The 16,724-nt window shown below is 56.2% G+C and overlaps 1 protein-coding gene across 1 annotated transcript in view; it reads left to right on the top strand.

Moving 5' to 3' along the window:
* NEURL4 (neuralized E3 ubiquitin protein ligase 4) overlaps nucleotides 1–16,724 on the top strand; it is a 35,998-nt gene that overhangs the window by 11,783 nt on the left and 7,491 nt on the right. The window contains 16 exon segments of the mRNA XM_030970048.1: nucleotides 222–403; nucleotides 850–935; nucleotides 1,029–1,191; nucleotides 1,923–2,124; nucleotides 5,237–5,313; nucleotides 5,608–5,686; nucleotides 6,310–6,366; nucleotides 7,061–7,185; nucleotides 8,377–8,502; nucleotides 9,451–9,629; nucleotides 10,446–10,649; nucleotides 11,120–11,218; nucleotides 11,755–11,934; nucleotides 14,054–14,191; nucleotides 15,331–15,434; nucleotides 15,744–15,791. Of these exon segments, the coding sequence (XP_030825908.1) occupies nucleotides 222–403; nucleotides 850–935; nucleotides 1,029–1,191; nucleotides 1,923–2,124; nucleotides 5,237–5,313; nucleotides 5,608–5,686; nucleotides 6,310–6,366; nucleotides 7,061–7,185; nucleotides 8,377–8,502; nucleotides 9,451–9,629; nucleotides 10,446–10,649; nucleotides 11,120–11,218; nucleotides 11,755–11,934; nucleotides 14,054–14,191; nucleotides 15,331–15,434; nucleotides 15,744–15,791 (2,049 nt within the window).

The raw sequence follows: 16,724 nt of genomic DNA, 5'->3' as shown, positions 1-16,724 counted from the left end.
TTGGGGGTAGCAGGGACATTGGGGGGACATTGGGGTCAATGAGGGCCAGACAGCGCTGTGGCCGCAGTGAGTGACCATGGGGACAGTGGGGGCACTGGGGACAGCGGGGACACTGGAGGGCATTGTCCCCAATGTGCCCACTGTCCCCCATGTCCTCGATGTCCCCACTGTCCCCATGTCCCCAATGTCCCCACTGTCCCCAATGTCCCCACTGTCCCCAGCGCCACGGATGACTTCAACCACGGCGTGGTGCTGAGCGCGCGGCCCCTCGGGGACAACGAGCTGTTCCAGGTGCGCCTGGACAAGATGGTGGACAAGTGGGCGGGGTCCATCGAGATCGGCGTCACCACCCACAACCCCGCCTACCTGCAGCTGCCGTCCACCATGACCAACCTGCGCTCAGGTGTGTCACCTGTGTCACCTCAGGTCACCTCAGTGTCACCTCAATGTCACATCCCAACCCCACCATGACCAACCTGCGCTCAGGTGTGTCACCTGTGTCACCTCAATGTCACCTCAGTGTCACCATCCCAACCCCACCATGACCAACCTGCGCCAGGTGTGTCACCTCGTGTCACCTCAGTGTCACCATCCCAACCCCCACACAAACCTCCTCCGTTTACCTCGCTACCTGTGTCACCTCAGGTCATCCAGTGTCCCCTCAGTGTCACCATCCCAACCCCGCAGTGTCCCCATTGTCCCCAGTCCCCCCGCTGTCCTCAATGCCCCCAATCCCCCCAGTGTTCCCAATGTCCCCAATGTCCTGAACCCTCCCAAAGTCCCCAGTGTCCTGAATCCCCTCAGTGTCCCCAGTGTCCCCAATGTCCCCAATGTCCCCGCTGTCCCCAGGCACGTGGATGATGACCGGTAACGGGGTCATGCACAACGGCACCACCGTGCTGGACGAGTACGGCCACAACCTGGACCGCCTCAAGGTGGGGACACCGCGGCCGCCGCGGCCGCCGGAGCCACCGGGGCGTGCTGGCGGCAGTGGGGACACGTCCCTGTGGGCGTCGCTGTCCCCGCAGGCGGGGGACACGGTGGGCGTGGTGCGCAGGGACGATGGCACCCTGCACTTCTTCGTCAACGGCGTCGCCCAGGGCCCCGCGGCCTGGAACGTGCCCCCCAACGTGTACGCCGTGGTGGATCTGTACGGGCAGGCGGCACAGGCCACCATCGTGGACGAGGGAGGTGGGTGGCACCTTGGGGACATTGGGGACGTTGGGGGCAATGGGGACATTGAGGGGATTGGAGACATTGGGGACATTGGGGACGTTGGGGTCAGGACCTGTACGGGCAGGCGGCACAGGCCACCATCGTGGACGAGGGAGGTGGGTGGCACCTTGGGGACATTGGGGACGTTGGGGGGAATGGGGACGTTGGGGGATTGGGGATGTTGGGAATATTGGGGACGTTGAGGGCATTGGGGACACTATGGGGATTGGGGACATTGGGGACATTGGGGCTAATGGAGACATTGGGGACACTGTGGGGATTGGGGACGTTGGGGATATTGGGGACATTGGGGGATTGAGGGCATTGGGGACATCGGGGGATTTGGGACATTAGGGACGTTGGGGACATCAAAGCATTTTGGGGATATCGGGGACATTGGGATCATTGAGGACGTTGGGGACTTTGGGGTTATTTGGGTCATTTTAGGACGTTGGGGACGTTTGGGATGTTGGGGTAATGGGGACATTGGGGACCTTGGAGACATTGAGGGACACTGGGGACATTGGGGACATTGGGGACATCGGGGACCTTGGGGACAATGGGGACATTGGGGACACGAGGAGAGTTCGGTGTTTTGGGACATGAAAGATCTTGAAGGACTTTGGGGACACGCAGAGCATTTGGGGGACCCTGTGGGACACCGGGGGACATCAGGGCCATCCCCGAGCCCCCTGTGGCGTCCCCAGAGGTGCCGTCGCTGCTGGGGGACGGCTCGGAGGGTGACAGCGGCGGTGGCAGCCCCGAGGGCGCGTCCCCGGGCGCGTCGCCGAGCGACCTGCGCTTCCACCGGCTGCACGGCGCCAACGCCGTCATCACCAACGGCGGCCGCACGGCGCTGCGCCAGAACTGCCGCTCCGAGTTCAACGACGCCATCGTCATCTCCAACCGGTGAGCGGGCCCAAAGTATCCCAAAATAGCCAAAAATCCCCAAAAAATCCACCCAGGAACGGTGAAATCCCAAAAAATGGAAAACCCCCGTTAAAATCCCCCAAATGCAACCAGAACGGCCGCTCCGAGTTCAACGACGCCATCGTCATCTCCAACCGGTGAGCGGGCCCAAAGTATCCCAAAATAGCCAAAAATCCCCAAAAAAATCCACCCAGGAACGGTGAAATCCCAAAAAAATGGAAAAACCCCGTTAAAATCCCCCAAATGCAACCAGAACGGCCGCTCCGAGTTCAACGACGCCATCGTCATCTCCAACCGGTGAGCGGGCCCAAAGTATCCCAAAATAGCCAAAAATTCAAAAAAAGTCCCCAAAAAATCCACCCAGGAATGGTGAAATCCCCAAAAAATGGAAAAATCCCCGTTAAAATCCCCCAAATGAAACCAGAACTGCCGCTCCAAGTTCAACGACGCCATCGTCATCTCCAACCGGTGAGCGGGCCCAAAATATCCCAAAATCAAAAAAAATCCCCAAAAAAATCCAGCCAGGAATGGTGAAATCCCCAAAAAATGGAAAAATCCCCAAAAAAATGGAAAAATCCCCGTTAAAATCCCCCAAACCCGGCCAGAACTGCCGCTCCGAGTTCAACGACGCCATCGTCATCTCCAACCGGTGAGCGGGCCCAAAGTATCCCAAAATAGCCAAAAATCAAAAAAAGTCCCCAAAAAACCCACCCAGGAATGGTGAAATCCCCAAAAAATGGAAAAATCCCCAAAAATGGAAAAATCCCCCGTTAAAATCCCCCAAACCGCCAGAACGGCCGCTCCGAGTTCAACGACGCCATCGTCATCTCCAACCGATGAGCAGGCCCAAAATAGCCCAAAATCCAAAAAAAATCCCCCAAAAAATCCACCCAGAAACGGTGAAATCCCAAAGGAAAAACCCGTTAAAATCCCCCCAAATGCAACCAGAACGGCGCTCGAGTTCAACGACGCCATCGTCATTCCAACCGTGAGCGGCAAAGTATCCCAAAATAGCCAAAAATCAAAAAAGTCCCCAAAAAATCCACCCAGGAATGGTGAAATCCCCAAAAAATGGAAAAATCCCCAAAAAAATGGAAAAATCCCCGTTAAAATCCCCCAAACCCGGCCAGAACGGCCGCTCCGAGTTCAACGACGCCATCGTCATTTCCAACCGGTGAGCGGGCCCAAAGTATCCCAAAATAGCCAAAAATCAAAAAAAATCCCCCAAAAAATCCACCCAGGAACGGTGAAATCCCAAAAAAATGGAAAAATCCAAAAAAATGGAAAAATCCCCGTTAAAATCCCCCAAACCCGGCCAGAACGGCCGCTCCGAGTTCAACGACGCCATCGTCATCTCCAACCGGTGAGCGGGCCCAAAATATCCCAAAATCAAAAAAAATCCCCAAAAAAATCCAGCCAGGAACGGTGAAATCCCCAAAAAATGGAAAAATCCCCAAAAAAATGGAAAAATCCCCGTTAAAATCCCCCAAACCCGGCCAGAACGGCCGCTCCGAGTTCAACGACGCCATTGTCATCTCCAACCGATGAGCGGGCCCAAAATAGCCCAAAATCCAAAAAAAATCCCCCAAAAAATCCACCCAGAAACGGTGAAATCCCCAAAAAATGGAAAAATCCCCAAAAAAATGGAAAAATCCCCAAAAAAATGGAAAAATCCCCAAAAAAATGGAAAAATCCCCGTTAAAATCCCCCAAATGCAACCAGAACTGCCGCTCCGAGTTCAACGACGCCATTGTCATCTCCAACCCGTGAGCGGGCCCAAAGTATCCCAAAATAGCCAAAAATCAAAAAAAGTCCCCAAAAACCCACCCAGGAATGGTGAAATCCCCAAAAAATGGAAAAATCCCCAAAAAAATGGAAAAATCCCCGTTAAAATCCCCCAAACCCGGCCAGAACGGCCGCTCCGAGTTCAACGACGCCATCGTCATCTCCAACCGGTGAGCGGGCCCAAAATATCCCAAAATCAAAAAAATCCCCAAAAAAATCCACCCAGGAATGATGAAATCCCAAAAAAATGGAAAAACCCCCTTAAAATCCCCCAAATGCAACCAGAACGGCCGCTCCGAGTTCAACGACGCCGTCGTCATCTCCAACCGGTGAGCAGGCCCAAAGTATCCCAAAATAGCCAAAAATCAAAAAAAGTCCCCAAAAAATCCACCCAGGAATGGTGAAATCCCCAAAAAATGGAAAAATCCCCAAAAAAATGGAAAAATCCCCGTTAAAATCCCCCAAACCCGGCCAGAACGGCCGCTCCGAGTTCAACGACGCCATCGTCATCTCCAACCCGATGAGCGGGCCCAAAGTATCCCAAAAATAGCCAAAAAATCCCCAAAAAATCCACCCAGGAACGGTGAAATCCCAAAAAAATGGAAAAATCCCCGATAAAATCCCCCAAATGCAACCAGAACTGCCGCTCCGAGTTCAACGACGCCATCGTCATCTCCAACCGATGAGCGGGCCCAAAATATCCCAAAATAGCCAAAAATCCAAAAAAATCCCCAAAGAAATCCACCCAGGAATCCTAAAATTGTGAAGTCCCAAAAAACCCCATTAAAATCCCCCAATCCCACCCCAAACCCAACCGTTCCCTGTTTTTGGGGTGTCCCTGGGTTTGGGGTGTCCCAGCTCTGATTTTTGGGGTGATTTCCTGGTTTTTGGGATCATTTACCCATTTTTGGGGTTTCCCAGCTCTGATTTTTGGGGTGATTTCCCGGTTTTTTGGGTGCCCCATTTTTGGGATTATTTCCCCATTTTTGGGGTGTCCCAGCTCTGATTTTTGGGGTGATTTCCCGGTTTTTGGGGTGTCCCATTTTTGGGGTTTCCCAGCTCTGATTTTTGGGGTAATTTCCCGGTTTTTGGGGTGTCCCAGCTCTGATTTTTGGGGTGATTTCCCGGTTTTTGGGTTGTCCCATTTTTGGGGTTTCCCAGCTCTGATTTTTGGGGTGATTTCCCCGTTTTTGGCGTGTCCCAGCTCTGATTTTTGGGGTGATTTCCCCGTTTTTGGGGTGTCCCATTTTTGGGGTGTCCCAGCTCTGATTTTTGGGGTGATTTCCCCGTTTTTGGGGTGTCCCAGGGCCCTGCGGGACGGGGAGCTGTTTGAGATCGTCATCCAGAAGATGGTGGATCGATGGTCGGGGTCCATCGAGGCCGGTGAGGGGACACTGGGGACACCTGGGGGGACATCGGGGACATTTGGGGACGTCTGGGGGGAATTGGAGACACTGGGGGGGTTGGGGACATTGGGGACATTTGGGGACGTTGAGGGACATTTGGGGTTTGGGGACATTGGGGGACACTGGGGAATTGGGGACACTGGGGGACATTTGGGGGTTTGGGGACATTGAGGGGGTTGGGGACATCAGGGATGTTTGGGGATGTTGGGGACATCTGGGGGGACATTGGGGACACTCAGGGGGACCCGGGGTGACCGAGGTGTCCCCGCAGGTGTCACCGCCATCCGCCCCGAGGACCTGGAGTTCCCCAACACCATGACGGACATCGACTACGACACCTGGATGCTCAGGTGGGGACACCTGGGGACACCACTGTCCCCAAGGGCCACCGATGTCCCCAGGGCGTTCTGCTGGGTCACGGGTTCCCTGAGGGTCCCTGACTGTCCCCAAGGGTCCCCAGTTGTCCCCAAGGGACCCTGGGGTGTCCTGGGTGTCCCCAAAGGGTCCCTGATTGTCCCCAAGGGTCCCTGTGTGTCCCCAAGCGCCGCAGCATGAGGGACAGGGAGGTGTCCCCTCGTGTCCCCTCATGTCCCTGTGGTGTCCCTGTGGCCGTGTCCACATTGAGGCGTCCCCAATGTCCCCGTCCCTGTGTCCCCATGGCTGTGTGTCTGTCCCTTTTCCTGTTCCTGTGTCCCCATTCCTGTCCCCATGGCTGTGTCAGGGCCGTGTCCCCAGTGTCCCCAATGTCCCCAATGATGTCCCCATGTCCCCCAAATGTGCGCGCCATCATGCAGGACAAACCATGAGGGATAACCACGGCTGTGACCTGTCCCTGTGTCCCCAATGTCCCTGTGTCCCCATGGCTGTGTGTCTGTCCCCGTGGCCATGTCCCCAATGTCCCCAATGATGTCCCCACGATGTCCCCAATGATGTCCCCAATGTCCCCAATGATGTCCCCATGTCCCCACGGCAGTGGCACGGCCATCATGCAGGATGGGAACACCATGCGCGACAACTACGGCTGTGACCTGTCCCTGTGTCCCCAATGTCCCTGTGTCCCCATGGCTGTGTGTCTGTCCCCGTGGCCATGTCCCCAATGTCCCCAATGATGTCCCCATGTCCCCCCCGCAGTGGCACGGCCATCATGCAGGACGGGAACACCATGAGGGACAACCACGGCTGTGACCTGTCCCTGTGTCCCCAATGTCCCTGTGTCCCTGTGTCCCCATGGCTGTGTGTCTGTCCCTGTTCCTGTCCCTGTGTCCCCATTCCTGTCCCCATGGCTGTGTCAGGGCCGTGTCCCCAGTGTCCCCAATGTCCCCAATGATGTCCCCACGATGTCCCCGCAGTGGCACGGCCATCATGCAGGACGGGAACACCATGAGGGATAACCACGGCTGTGACCTGTCCCTGTGTCCCCATGGCTGTGTCAGGGCTGTGTCCCCAATGATGTCCCCAATGATGTCCCCAATGATGTCCCCAATGTCCCCAATGATGTCCCCGCGATGTCCCCGCAGTGGCACGGCCATCATGCAGGACGGGAACACCATGAGGGATAACCACGGCTGTGACCTGTCCCTGTGTCCCCAATGTCCCTGTGTCCCCATGGCTGTGTGTCTGTCCCCGTGGCTGTGTCAGGGCCGTGTCCCCAGTGATGTCCCCAATGATGTCCCCATGTCCCCCCGCAGTGGCACGGCCATCATGCAGGACGGGAACACCATGAGGAACAACTACCGCTGGACGTGGCCGCACGGGGCGGCGACGGGCATGATGCGCACGGGGGGAGGGGACCTGCGCTACTTCATCGATGGCACCGACCAGGGCGTGGCCTGCTCGGGGCTGCCACCAGGTACGCGGGGACACTGGGGACACTGGGGACACTGGGGACACCCGGGGCGTTGGGGACATCCGGGGCACTGGGGACACTGGGGACACCCGGGGGATTGGGGGCATTGGGGGCATTGGGGGCATTTGGGACACTGGGGACTCTGGGGACACTGGGGACACTGGGGGCATTGGGGACAGTCGGGGGATTGGGGACATTGGGGACAGCCGGGGCGTTGGGGACACTGGGGGCACTGGGGACTCTGGGGACACTGGGGACACTGGGGCGCTGGGGACATCCGGGGGATTGGGGACATCCGGGGGATTGGGGACACTGGGGACATTGGGGGATTGGGGACACTGGGGGCACTGGGGACTCTGGGGACACTGGGGGCACTGGGGACACCCGGGGATTGGGGACATCCGGGGGACTGGGGACATTAGGGACACTGGGGACAGCCGGGCCATTGGGGACACTGGGGACACTGGGGGTTTGGGGACAATGGGGACACTGGGGACAGCCGGGGACACTGGGGACAGTCAGGGCGTTGGGGACATCCGGGGGATTGGGGACGCTGGGGACATTGGGGGGTGTTGGGGGGCATGAGGGTGGTGATACTGAGATGACCCTGAGGTGACGCAGGTGACACTCAGGTGTCTCTAAGGTCGCACAGATGACACAGGTGACACTCAGGTGACACTCAGGTGACCCTGAGGTGGCACAGGTGACACACAGGTGTCTCTAAGGTCACACAGATGACACAGGTGACACACAGGTGACACACAGGTGACACACAGGTGACACTGAGGTCACACAGGTGACACTCAGGCGTGTCCCCAGAGGTGTACGCCGTGGTGGATCTCTATGGTCAGTGTGTCCAGGTGACACTCAGGTGACACAGGTGACACTGAGGTGACACTGAGGTGACACAGGTGTCCCCGTGTCCCCAGAGGTGTACGCCGTGGTGGATCTCCATGGTCAGTGTGTCCAGGTGACACAGGTGACACACAGGTGTCTCTAAGGTGACACACAGGTGACACTGAGGTGACACAGGTGACACAGAGGTGACACAGGTGACACTCAGGTGTGTCCCCAGAGGTGTACGCTGGTGGATCTCTATGGTCAGTGTGTCCAGGTGACACTCAGGTGACACTCAGGTGACACAGGTGACACTGAGGTGACACTGAGGTGACACAGGTGTCCCCGTGTCCCCAGAGGTGTACGCCGTGGTGGATCTCTATGGTCAGTGTGTCCAGGTGTCCCTGACCGGCGCCCCCGGCCCCACGGACAACAGCCAGAGCCCGGGGGCGGGGCCGGACAAAGCCCCGCCCCCTTCACCAGGTACGGACTGGGAGCACGGGGAGGGACTGGTTTATACTGGTTTGGGCTGGTTTATACTGGTTTGGGCTGGTTTGTACTGGGCTGGTTTATACTGGTTTGGGCTGGTTTATACTGGTTTGCACTGGTTTATACTGGTTTGGGCTGGTTTATACTGGTTTGTACTGGTTTATACTGGTTTGTACTGGTTTATACTGGTTTGGGCTGGTTTATACTGGTTTATACTGGTTTGTACTGGTTTGTACTGGTTTGGGCTGGTTTGGGCTGGTTTATACTGGTTTGGGCTGGTTTATACTGGTTTATACTGGTTTGGGCTGGTTTGTACTGGGTTATATTGGGAGGGACTGGAAGGTGCCTCTCCCATGACTCCTCCGCCATTACCATCCCCCACACCACTGACCACACTGACCATTACACTGTCCACACTGACCATTGCCCCCACACCACTGAGCACCGCACTGACCACTGACCATCACACTGTCCCCAGTGACCATTGACCACCACACTGACCACCACACTGACCACCACACTGACCACCACACTGACCACCACACTGACCATTACACTGACCACCCACCACACACCCCCACACTGACCATCACACTGACCACCACACTGACCACCACACGCCATTACACTGACCATTACACTGACCACCACACTGACCATTACACTGACCACCACACTGACCACCACACTGACCACCACACTGACCATTACACTGACCACCACACTGACCATTACACTGACCACCACACTGACCATTACACTGACCACCACACTGACCACCACACTGACCATCACACTGACCATTGCACTGACCACACACTGACCACCACACTGACCATTACACTGACCACATTACCCATGACCACACTGACCACCACACTGACCATTACCGTGACCACTGACCACCACACTGACCACACTGACCCTTGGCTGTGTCCGCAGCTCCGGGGCCGTGCCAGCGCCATGACTGCTGTGGCCAGAACATGACCGCACTGACCACACCAGCCCTACACCACACTCCAATACCACTCTGTGTACCCGCGGGGGCCTGGCGCGCCACGTCTGCCAGTGTGACCACGGGCTACCACACTGCCAGCACTGCCATCACACTGACCACACTGGTACTGCTCCATGCCAGCGCTTCCACGCTCCCAACGGGCTGCACTGACCACACCACTGACCACACTGCCATACCCTTACCACACTGACAACGACCGTTGTGCCCGCGGGGGCCGCTACGCCTGCCGGGTGCTGTGGCCAGAACACCACACTGACCACACACGCATCACACTACCATCACACGACATTGCACTACCATCACAAAACTATCAAAGGTGTCGCTGGGTCACAGCCTCGCTTGTGGCCAGAATGGGATGGGAATGACCTGCCATTACTTTGTGTGTCGTGTGCGCCATTGGGGTGGCTTTCCACACCAATAACTGCCGCCCCCTCCACAGCTTGACTGACACCCCCAGGTGAGTTCCGGGCTCACCTGTGCCCGGCCCAGCCCAGGGATAAGCCCCGCCCATCCCAGGCGTGTTCATGGTTAAACCCCGCCCATCCCAGGTGTGATCAGGGCTAAGCCCCGCCCACCCAGGCGTGTTCACGGCCGAAGCGCCGCCCATCTCATGGTGTGTCAGGGCTAAGCCCCGCCCATCCCAGGGTTGTGATACACGGCTAAGCCCCGCCCATCCCAGGTGTGATCAGGGCTAAGCCCCGCCCATCCCAGGCGTGTTCATGGTTAAACCCCGCCCATCTCAGGTGTGATCAGGGCTAAGCCCCGCCCATCCCAGGTGTGATCAGGGCTAAGCCCCGCCCATCCCAGGCGTGTTCAGGGCCCTCCCCTCACCCTCACCTGTCCCAGGTGAATCCCAGGTGTGTCCCAGGTGTGTCCCAGGAGTGTCCCAGTCTCACCTGTGCCCGTCTCACCTGTCCAGGTGCGCATCGAGGCCCTGGACGAGCGGTGGGCGGGGTCACTGAGGGTGGGGCTGACGGCCCTGCCCCCCCCCGGCCCCCCCGCCCTGCCCCCCTCCCTGCTGGACCTGCCGGCCCCGCCCACCTGGGCGGTCACCGGGGCCGAGGTGCGGCACAACGGGAACCAGGTGCGGCACAACTACGGCGTCAGCCTGGACAGACTGACGGTCAGTGGGGTCACCTGGGGGGGCTGGGCTCACCTGGGAGGGGCTTGGGGTCACCTGGGGGAGGTTCGGGGAGATTTGGGGTTACCTGAACTCACCTGGGCCCAGGTGCGCCACAACTATGGCATCAGCCTGGAAAGACTGACGGTCAGTGGGGTCACCTGGGGGGGATCTGGCGTCACCTGTGTGGGGTTTGGGGGCACCTTGGCTCACCTGTGTGGAATTTGGGGTCACCTGGGGTCACCTGGGGATTGATATGGGGGATAATTTGGGGTAAATGTGGGCAATTTTGGATCAATTCTGTCTCTCAGGTGGGCAACTATCTAGGGATGGATGTGGGGAGCGTTTTTGGGTTGAAATCGGGCAGTTTTGGGTACATTTGGTCTCTCTCAGGTGGGGAACCGGCTGGGGATGGATTTGGGTTAAATTTGGGATATTTTGGGTTGAATTTGTGCCATTTTGGTCTCTCTCAGGTGGGGAACCGGCTGGGCGTGCGCCGGGGCCCGGACGATTCCCTGCACCTGGTGGTGGACGGGCAGGACATGGGACCTGCGGCCACCGGGGTGGCCAAGGTAACACCTGGGGGGGGAAGGGCACACCTGGGCACAGCTGGGGGGTAAAAACACACCTGGGCACAGCTGGGGGGGTAAAACACACCTGGGCACAGCTGGGGGGGGGAACAACACACCTGGGCACAGCTGGGGGGCACAGCTGGGGAAACACACACCTGGGCACAGCTGGGGGGGGAAACAACACACCTGGGCACAGCTGGGGGAGGGAACGGCACACCTGGGCACAGCTGGGCACACCTGGGGCACCTGGGGCACACCTGGGGTACATCTGGGGCACCTGGGGCACACCTGAGATATACCTGGACACACCTGGGGGTGCTGGGACACACCTGGGACACATCTGGGCACACCTGGGGGCATCTGTGGGGGACAAACTCACACCTGGGGCACATCTGGGGCACACCTGGGCACGCCTGGGGGTACCTTGTGACATCATTCCCCCGCCCTTTTTGCCATCACTTCCTGTTACGGGCGGGGCCATGACGTCACTCCTCGCCCCTCTACTCACGCCCCTCCCCCTCTGTGTGACGTCACAGAACGCGTTCGTGGCCCTGGACCTGTACGGGCGCGTCACGGCCGTGTCCATCGTCAGCGCGGGGGGCGGGGCGGGCGGCGGGGGCGGGGACGGCCCCTCCCCCACCCCCAGCCCCTCCCCCAGCCCCTCCCCCAGCGAGCCCCAGCCCCTCCCCCCGCCCGAAGGGGACGGAGGCGATTGGGTGAGAGGGGGAGGGGCGGGGCTGGGGGGAACTGGGCTGGGTTATACTGGTTATACTGGGATGGACTGGGTTATACTGGTTATACTGGTTATACTGGGTTATACTGGGTTATACTGGGATGGATTGGGGGAGCTGGGTTATACTGGGATGGACTGGGTTATACTGGGATGGACTGGGATGGACTGGTTATACTGGGTTATACTGGGATGGACTGGGTTATACTGGTTAACACTGGGTTATACTGGGTTATACTGGGTTATACTGGGTTATACTGGTTATACTGATTATACTGGGATGGACTGGATTATACTGGGAGGGACTGGGATGGACTGGGTTATACTGGTTATACTGGTTATACTGGGTTATACTGGGTTGTACTGGGATGGACTGGGTTATACTGGTTATACTGGTTAACACCGGGTTATGCTGGGTTACACTGGGTTATACTGGGTTATACTGGTTATACTGATTATACTGGGATGGACTGGATTATACTGGGAGGGACTGGGATGGACTGGGTTATACTGGTTTATACTGGTTTATAGTGGGTTATACTGGGTTATACTGGTTTATACTGGGAGGGGCTGTGCTTGCACTGGGGGGGTTTTTGCTCCTCCCAGTTCCTCCCCAAAATCCCCTCAGGGACCCCCCCCCCCAAATCCCCCAAATTCCTTCAAATCCCCCCAAAATCCCATTTGAACCCCCTAAAAACCCCCAAAATTCCCTTTAAATTCCCCAAAACCCCAAAATTTCATTTTTTCACCCCAAATCCAGGGCCCTCCCACGTTCCTGGGCTGCCAGGGCAGGAACACCCTGCTGCCCCCGCCCCTTTAACCCTTTCAGACCCCCCAAACCCCCCCCCAAAATCCCATTTAAAGCCCCCCAAAATTCCCTTTAAATTCTATAAAACCCCAAATTTTCTATTTGTTTCCCCCAAATTAGGGCCCCCCGACGTTCCTGGGCTGCCAGGGCAGGAACATCCTGCTGCCCCTCCCCTCATTTAACCCTTTCAAACCCCCCAAAATCCCATTTAAACCCCCTTAAACCCCCAAAATTCCCTTTAAATTTAAACCCCCAAACCTTTCTATTTCGACCCAAATCCAGGGCCCCACGGCGTTCCTGGGCTGCCAGGGAAGAACATCCTGCTGCCCCTCCTCTCATTTAACCCTTTCAGACCCCCAAAACCCCCAAAATCCCATTTAAACCGCCCCAAAATTCCCTTTAAATTCTATAAAACCCCTCAAATTCTCCCCAAAACCCCAAATTTTCTATTTCTGACCCATTTTTAGGGCCCCCCGACATTCCTGGGCTGCCAGGGCAGGAACACCCTGCTGCCCCTCCTCTCATTTAACCCTTTCAAACCCCCCAAAATCCCATTTAAACCCCCTTAAACCCCCCCAAAACCCCCATCACCCTCCCCTCAAAATTCCCTTTAAATTCTATAAAACCCCTCAAATTCTCCCCAAAACCCCAAATTTTCTATTTCTGACCCAAATCCAGGGCCCCCCGACGTTCCTGGGCTGCCAGGGCAAGAACATCCTGCTGCCCCTCCTCTCATTTAACCCTTTCAGACCCCCCAAAATCCTCCCAAAATCCCATTTAAACCCCCTTAAACCCCCCCAAAATTCCCTTTAAGTTCTATAAAACCCCTCAAATTCTCCCCCAAAACCCCAAATTTTCTATTTCTGACCCATTTTTAGGGCCCCCGACGTTCCTGGGCTGCCAGGGCAAGAACATCCTGCTGTCCCTCCTCTCATTTAACCCTTTCAAACCCCCCAAAATCCCATTTAAACCCCCTTAACCCCACCCCCACCACACATGCGCCCTGCCCAAAATTCCCTTTAAGTTCTATAAAACCCCTCAAATTCTCCCCAAAACCCCAAATTTTCTATTTCTGACCCATTTTTAGGGCCCCCCGACGTTCCTGGGCTGCCAGGGCAAGAACACCCTGCTGCCCCTCCTCTCATTTAACCCTTTCAAACCCCCCAAAATCCCATTTAAACCCCCTTAAACCCCCCCAAAATCCCATTTAAACCGCCCCAAAATTCCCTTTAAGTTCTATAAAACCCCTCAAATTCTCCCCAAAACCCCAAATTTTCTATTTGTGCCCCATTTTTAGGGCCCCCCGACGTTCCTGGGCTGCCACGGCAAGAACATCCTGCTGTCCAACGGGGCGCGCACGGCCACGCGCGTCAGCAGCTACAACCAGGGGCTGGTGCTGGTGGGGCAGCCCCTCCCCCCGGGGCGCCTCTTCCAGGTAACCATGGCGACGGCCGTGACGTCATCGGGGGGGGCGGGGTGACGTCACAGGGGATGGTGGTGGTGATGTCATAGAGGGTGGGCCAATAGGGAATTGGGAAGGTGGTGACCTCATAGGGGCGTGGTGATGTCGTATGGGGCGTGGTGACGTCATAGGGGATGGGCCAATGGGTGACCAGGGAGATGATGATGTCATAGGGGACATGGTGATGTCATAGGGGATGGCGGTGATGTCATAGGAGGTGGGCCAATGGCGATTCAGGGACTCCTATGATGTCATCGGGGGTGGGGAAATGGGAATAGAGGAGGTGATGACATCATAGGGGATGGTGGTGATGTCATAGGGGATGGTGGTGATGTCATAAGGGACACAGTGACATCATAGGGGTCAGGGAATGGGAATAGAGGAGGTGATGATGTCATAGGGGATGGTGGTGATGTCATATGGGGTGGCGGTGATGTCATAGGAGGTGGGCCAATGGCGATTCAGGGATTCCTATGATGTCATTGGGGGTGGGGAAATGGGAATAGAGGAGGTGATGACGTCATAGGGGATGGTGGTGATGTCATATGGGGTGGCGGTGATGTCATAGAGGGTGGGCCAATAGGGGATTGGGGAGGCGGTGACGTCATAGGGGCGGTGGCGATGTGGTAGGGGATGGTGGTGACGTCATACGGCACGTGGGGGTGGAGGGACGGGGATTGGGAAGGTGGTGACGTCATAGGGGGTGCAGTGATGTCATAGGGGACGGTGGTGATGTAATACAGGATGTGGTGATGTCATAGGGGATGGGCCAATGGGGATCCAGGATTCCTGTGATGTCATGGGAGATGGTGGTGATGTCATAGGGGATGGGCCAATAGGGCTCAGAGGCTCCTGTGATGTCATAGCGGGTTGTCATGATGTCATCGGGGGTCTGTGGGACACTGAGGGCTGCTGATGACATCACCGCGCCCTGGTGACGTCACTGCTGACGTCACAGGTGCAGATGGATGCCCTGAACCCGCAGTGGGTCCAATCAAGGGGGGGTGGGTTCATTTTGGGGGGGTTTGTGTGGCACTGGGGGCTCCCTCGGACGCTGGGGGGGTTGGCGATGACGTCAGCACGCCCCGGTGACGTCACTGCTGACGTCACAGGTGCAGATCGACGCCCTGAACCCGCAGTGGAGCTCCTCCCTGGCCCTGGGGGTCACCGGGGCCCCCGCTCCCCCCTGCCGGCCTGCGCCCACGGCCTCAAGCGGCCGGCCTGGATCCTGCAGCGGAGCCCCGAACGCCAGGAAGGTAAAAGTCTAAAAGTGTGCTAAAATATCCCCAAAATATCCCTGAAATATCCTGAAAACACCCTGAAAATATCCCCAAAATTCCCCAAAATATCTTTCAACCCGGCCTGGATCCTGCAGCCGTTCCACAACGCCAGGAAGGTCAGAAAACACCCCAAAAATATCCTAAAATATCCCCGAAAATATCCCCAAAATATCACTGGAATATCCCCAAAATATCCCCAAAATATCCCCAAAATTACGGCAAAAATATCCCAAATTATCCCAACCCCGGCCTGGATCCTGCAGCGCCGAGCCGTGTTCCACAACGCCAGGAAGGTCGGAAAATGTCCTAAAAGTGTGCTAAAATATCCCCAAAAATATCCCTGAAATATCCTGAAAATAACTGTGAAATATCCCCAAAATATCCCCAAAATATCCCCAAAATATCCCTTAAAATATCCCAACCCCGGCCTGGATCCTGCAGCGCCGAGCCGTGTTCCACAACGCCAGGAAGGTCGGAAAACACCCCAAAAATATCCTAAAATATCCCCGAAAATATCCCTGAAATATCCTGAAAACACCCTGAAAATATCCCCAAAATATCCCCAAAATATCCCCAAAATTACGGCAAAAATATCCCAAATTATCCCAACCCCGGCCTGGATCCTGCAGCGCCGAGCCGTGTTCCACAACGCCAGGAAGGTTGGAAAATGTCCTAAAAGTGTGCTAAAATATCCCCAAAAATATCCCTGAAATATCCTGAAAATATCCTGAAAATATCCCCAAAATATCCCCAAAATATCCCTTAAAATATCCCAACCCCGGCCTGGATCCTGCAGAGGAGACCCATGTTCCACAGTGCCAGGAAGGTCTGAAAATACCCCAAAATGTGCTAAAATATCCCCAAAAATATCCCTGAAATATCCCGAAAATATCCCCAAAAGATCACAGAAATATCCCCTAAAATATCCCCAAAATATCCTGAAAATATTGTGAAAATATCTTTGAAATATCCCTTAAAATATCCCTGAAATGTCCCCAAAATTACTGCAAAAATATCCCCCAAAATATTCCCCAAAATATCCCTGAAATAACCCCAAAAAAATCCCAAATTATCCCAAAAATTTCCTCAAAAATACCCCCAAAAATACCCCAAATTAACCCTTGAGTGCCTGGAGGAGGTTCCTGGAGGCGCTGACCCCAAACTCCCCCAAAATGCCCCCAAATTCCACCCCTGACCCCCCAAATTTCACTTTTAACCCCCCAAAT

This window comes from Camarhynchus parvulus, unplaced genomic scaffold (genome assembly GCF_901933205.1).
Source record: "Camarhynchus parvulus unplaced genomic scaffold, STF_HiC, whole genome shotgun sequence".
Taxonomy (NCBI): Eukaryota; Metazoa; Chordata; class Aves; order Passeriformes; family Thraupidae; genus Camarhynchus; species Camarhynchus parvulus.
The sequence above is the reverse complement of the archived record's forward strand: the minus strand, read 5'-3'. Positions and strand labels throughout refer to the sequence as shown.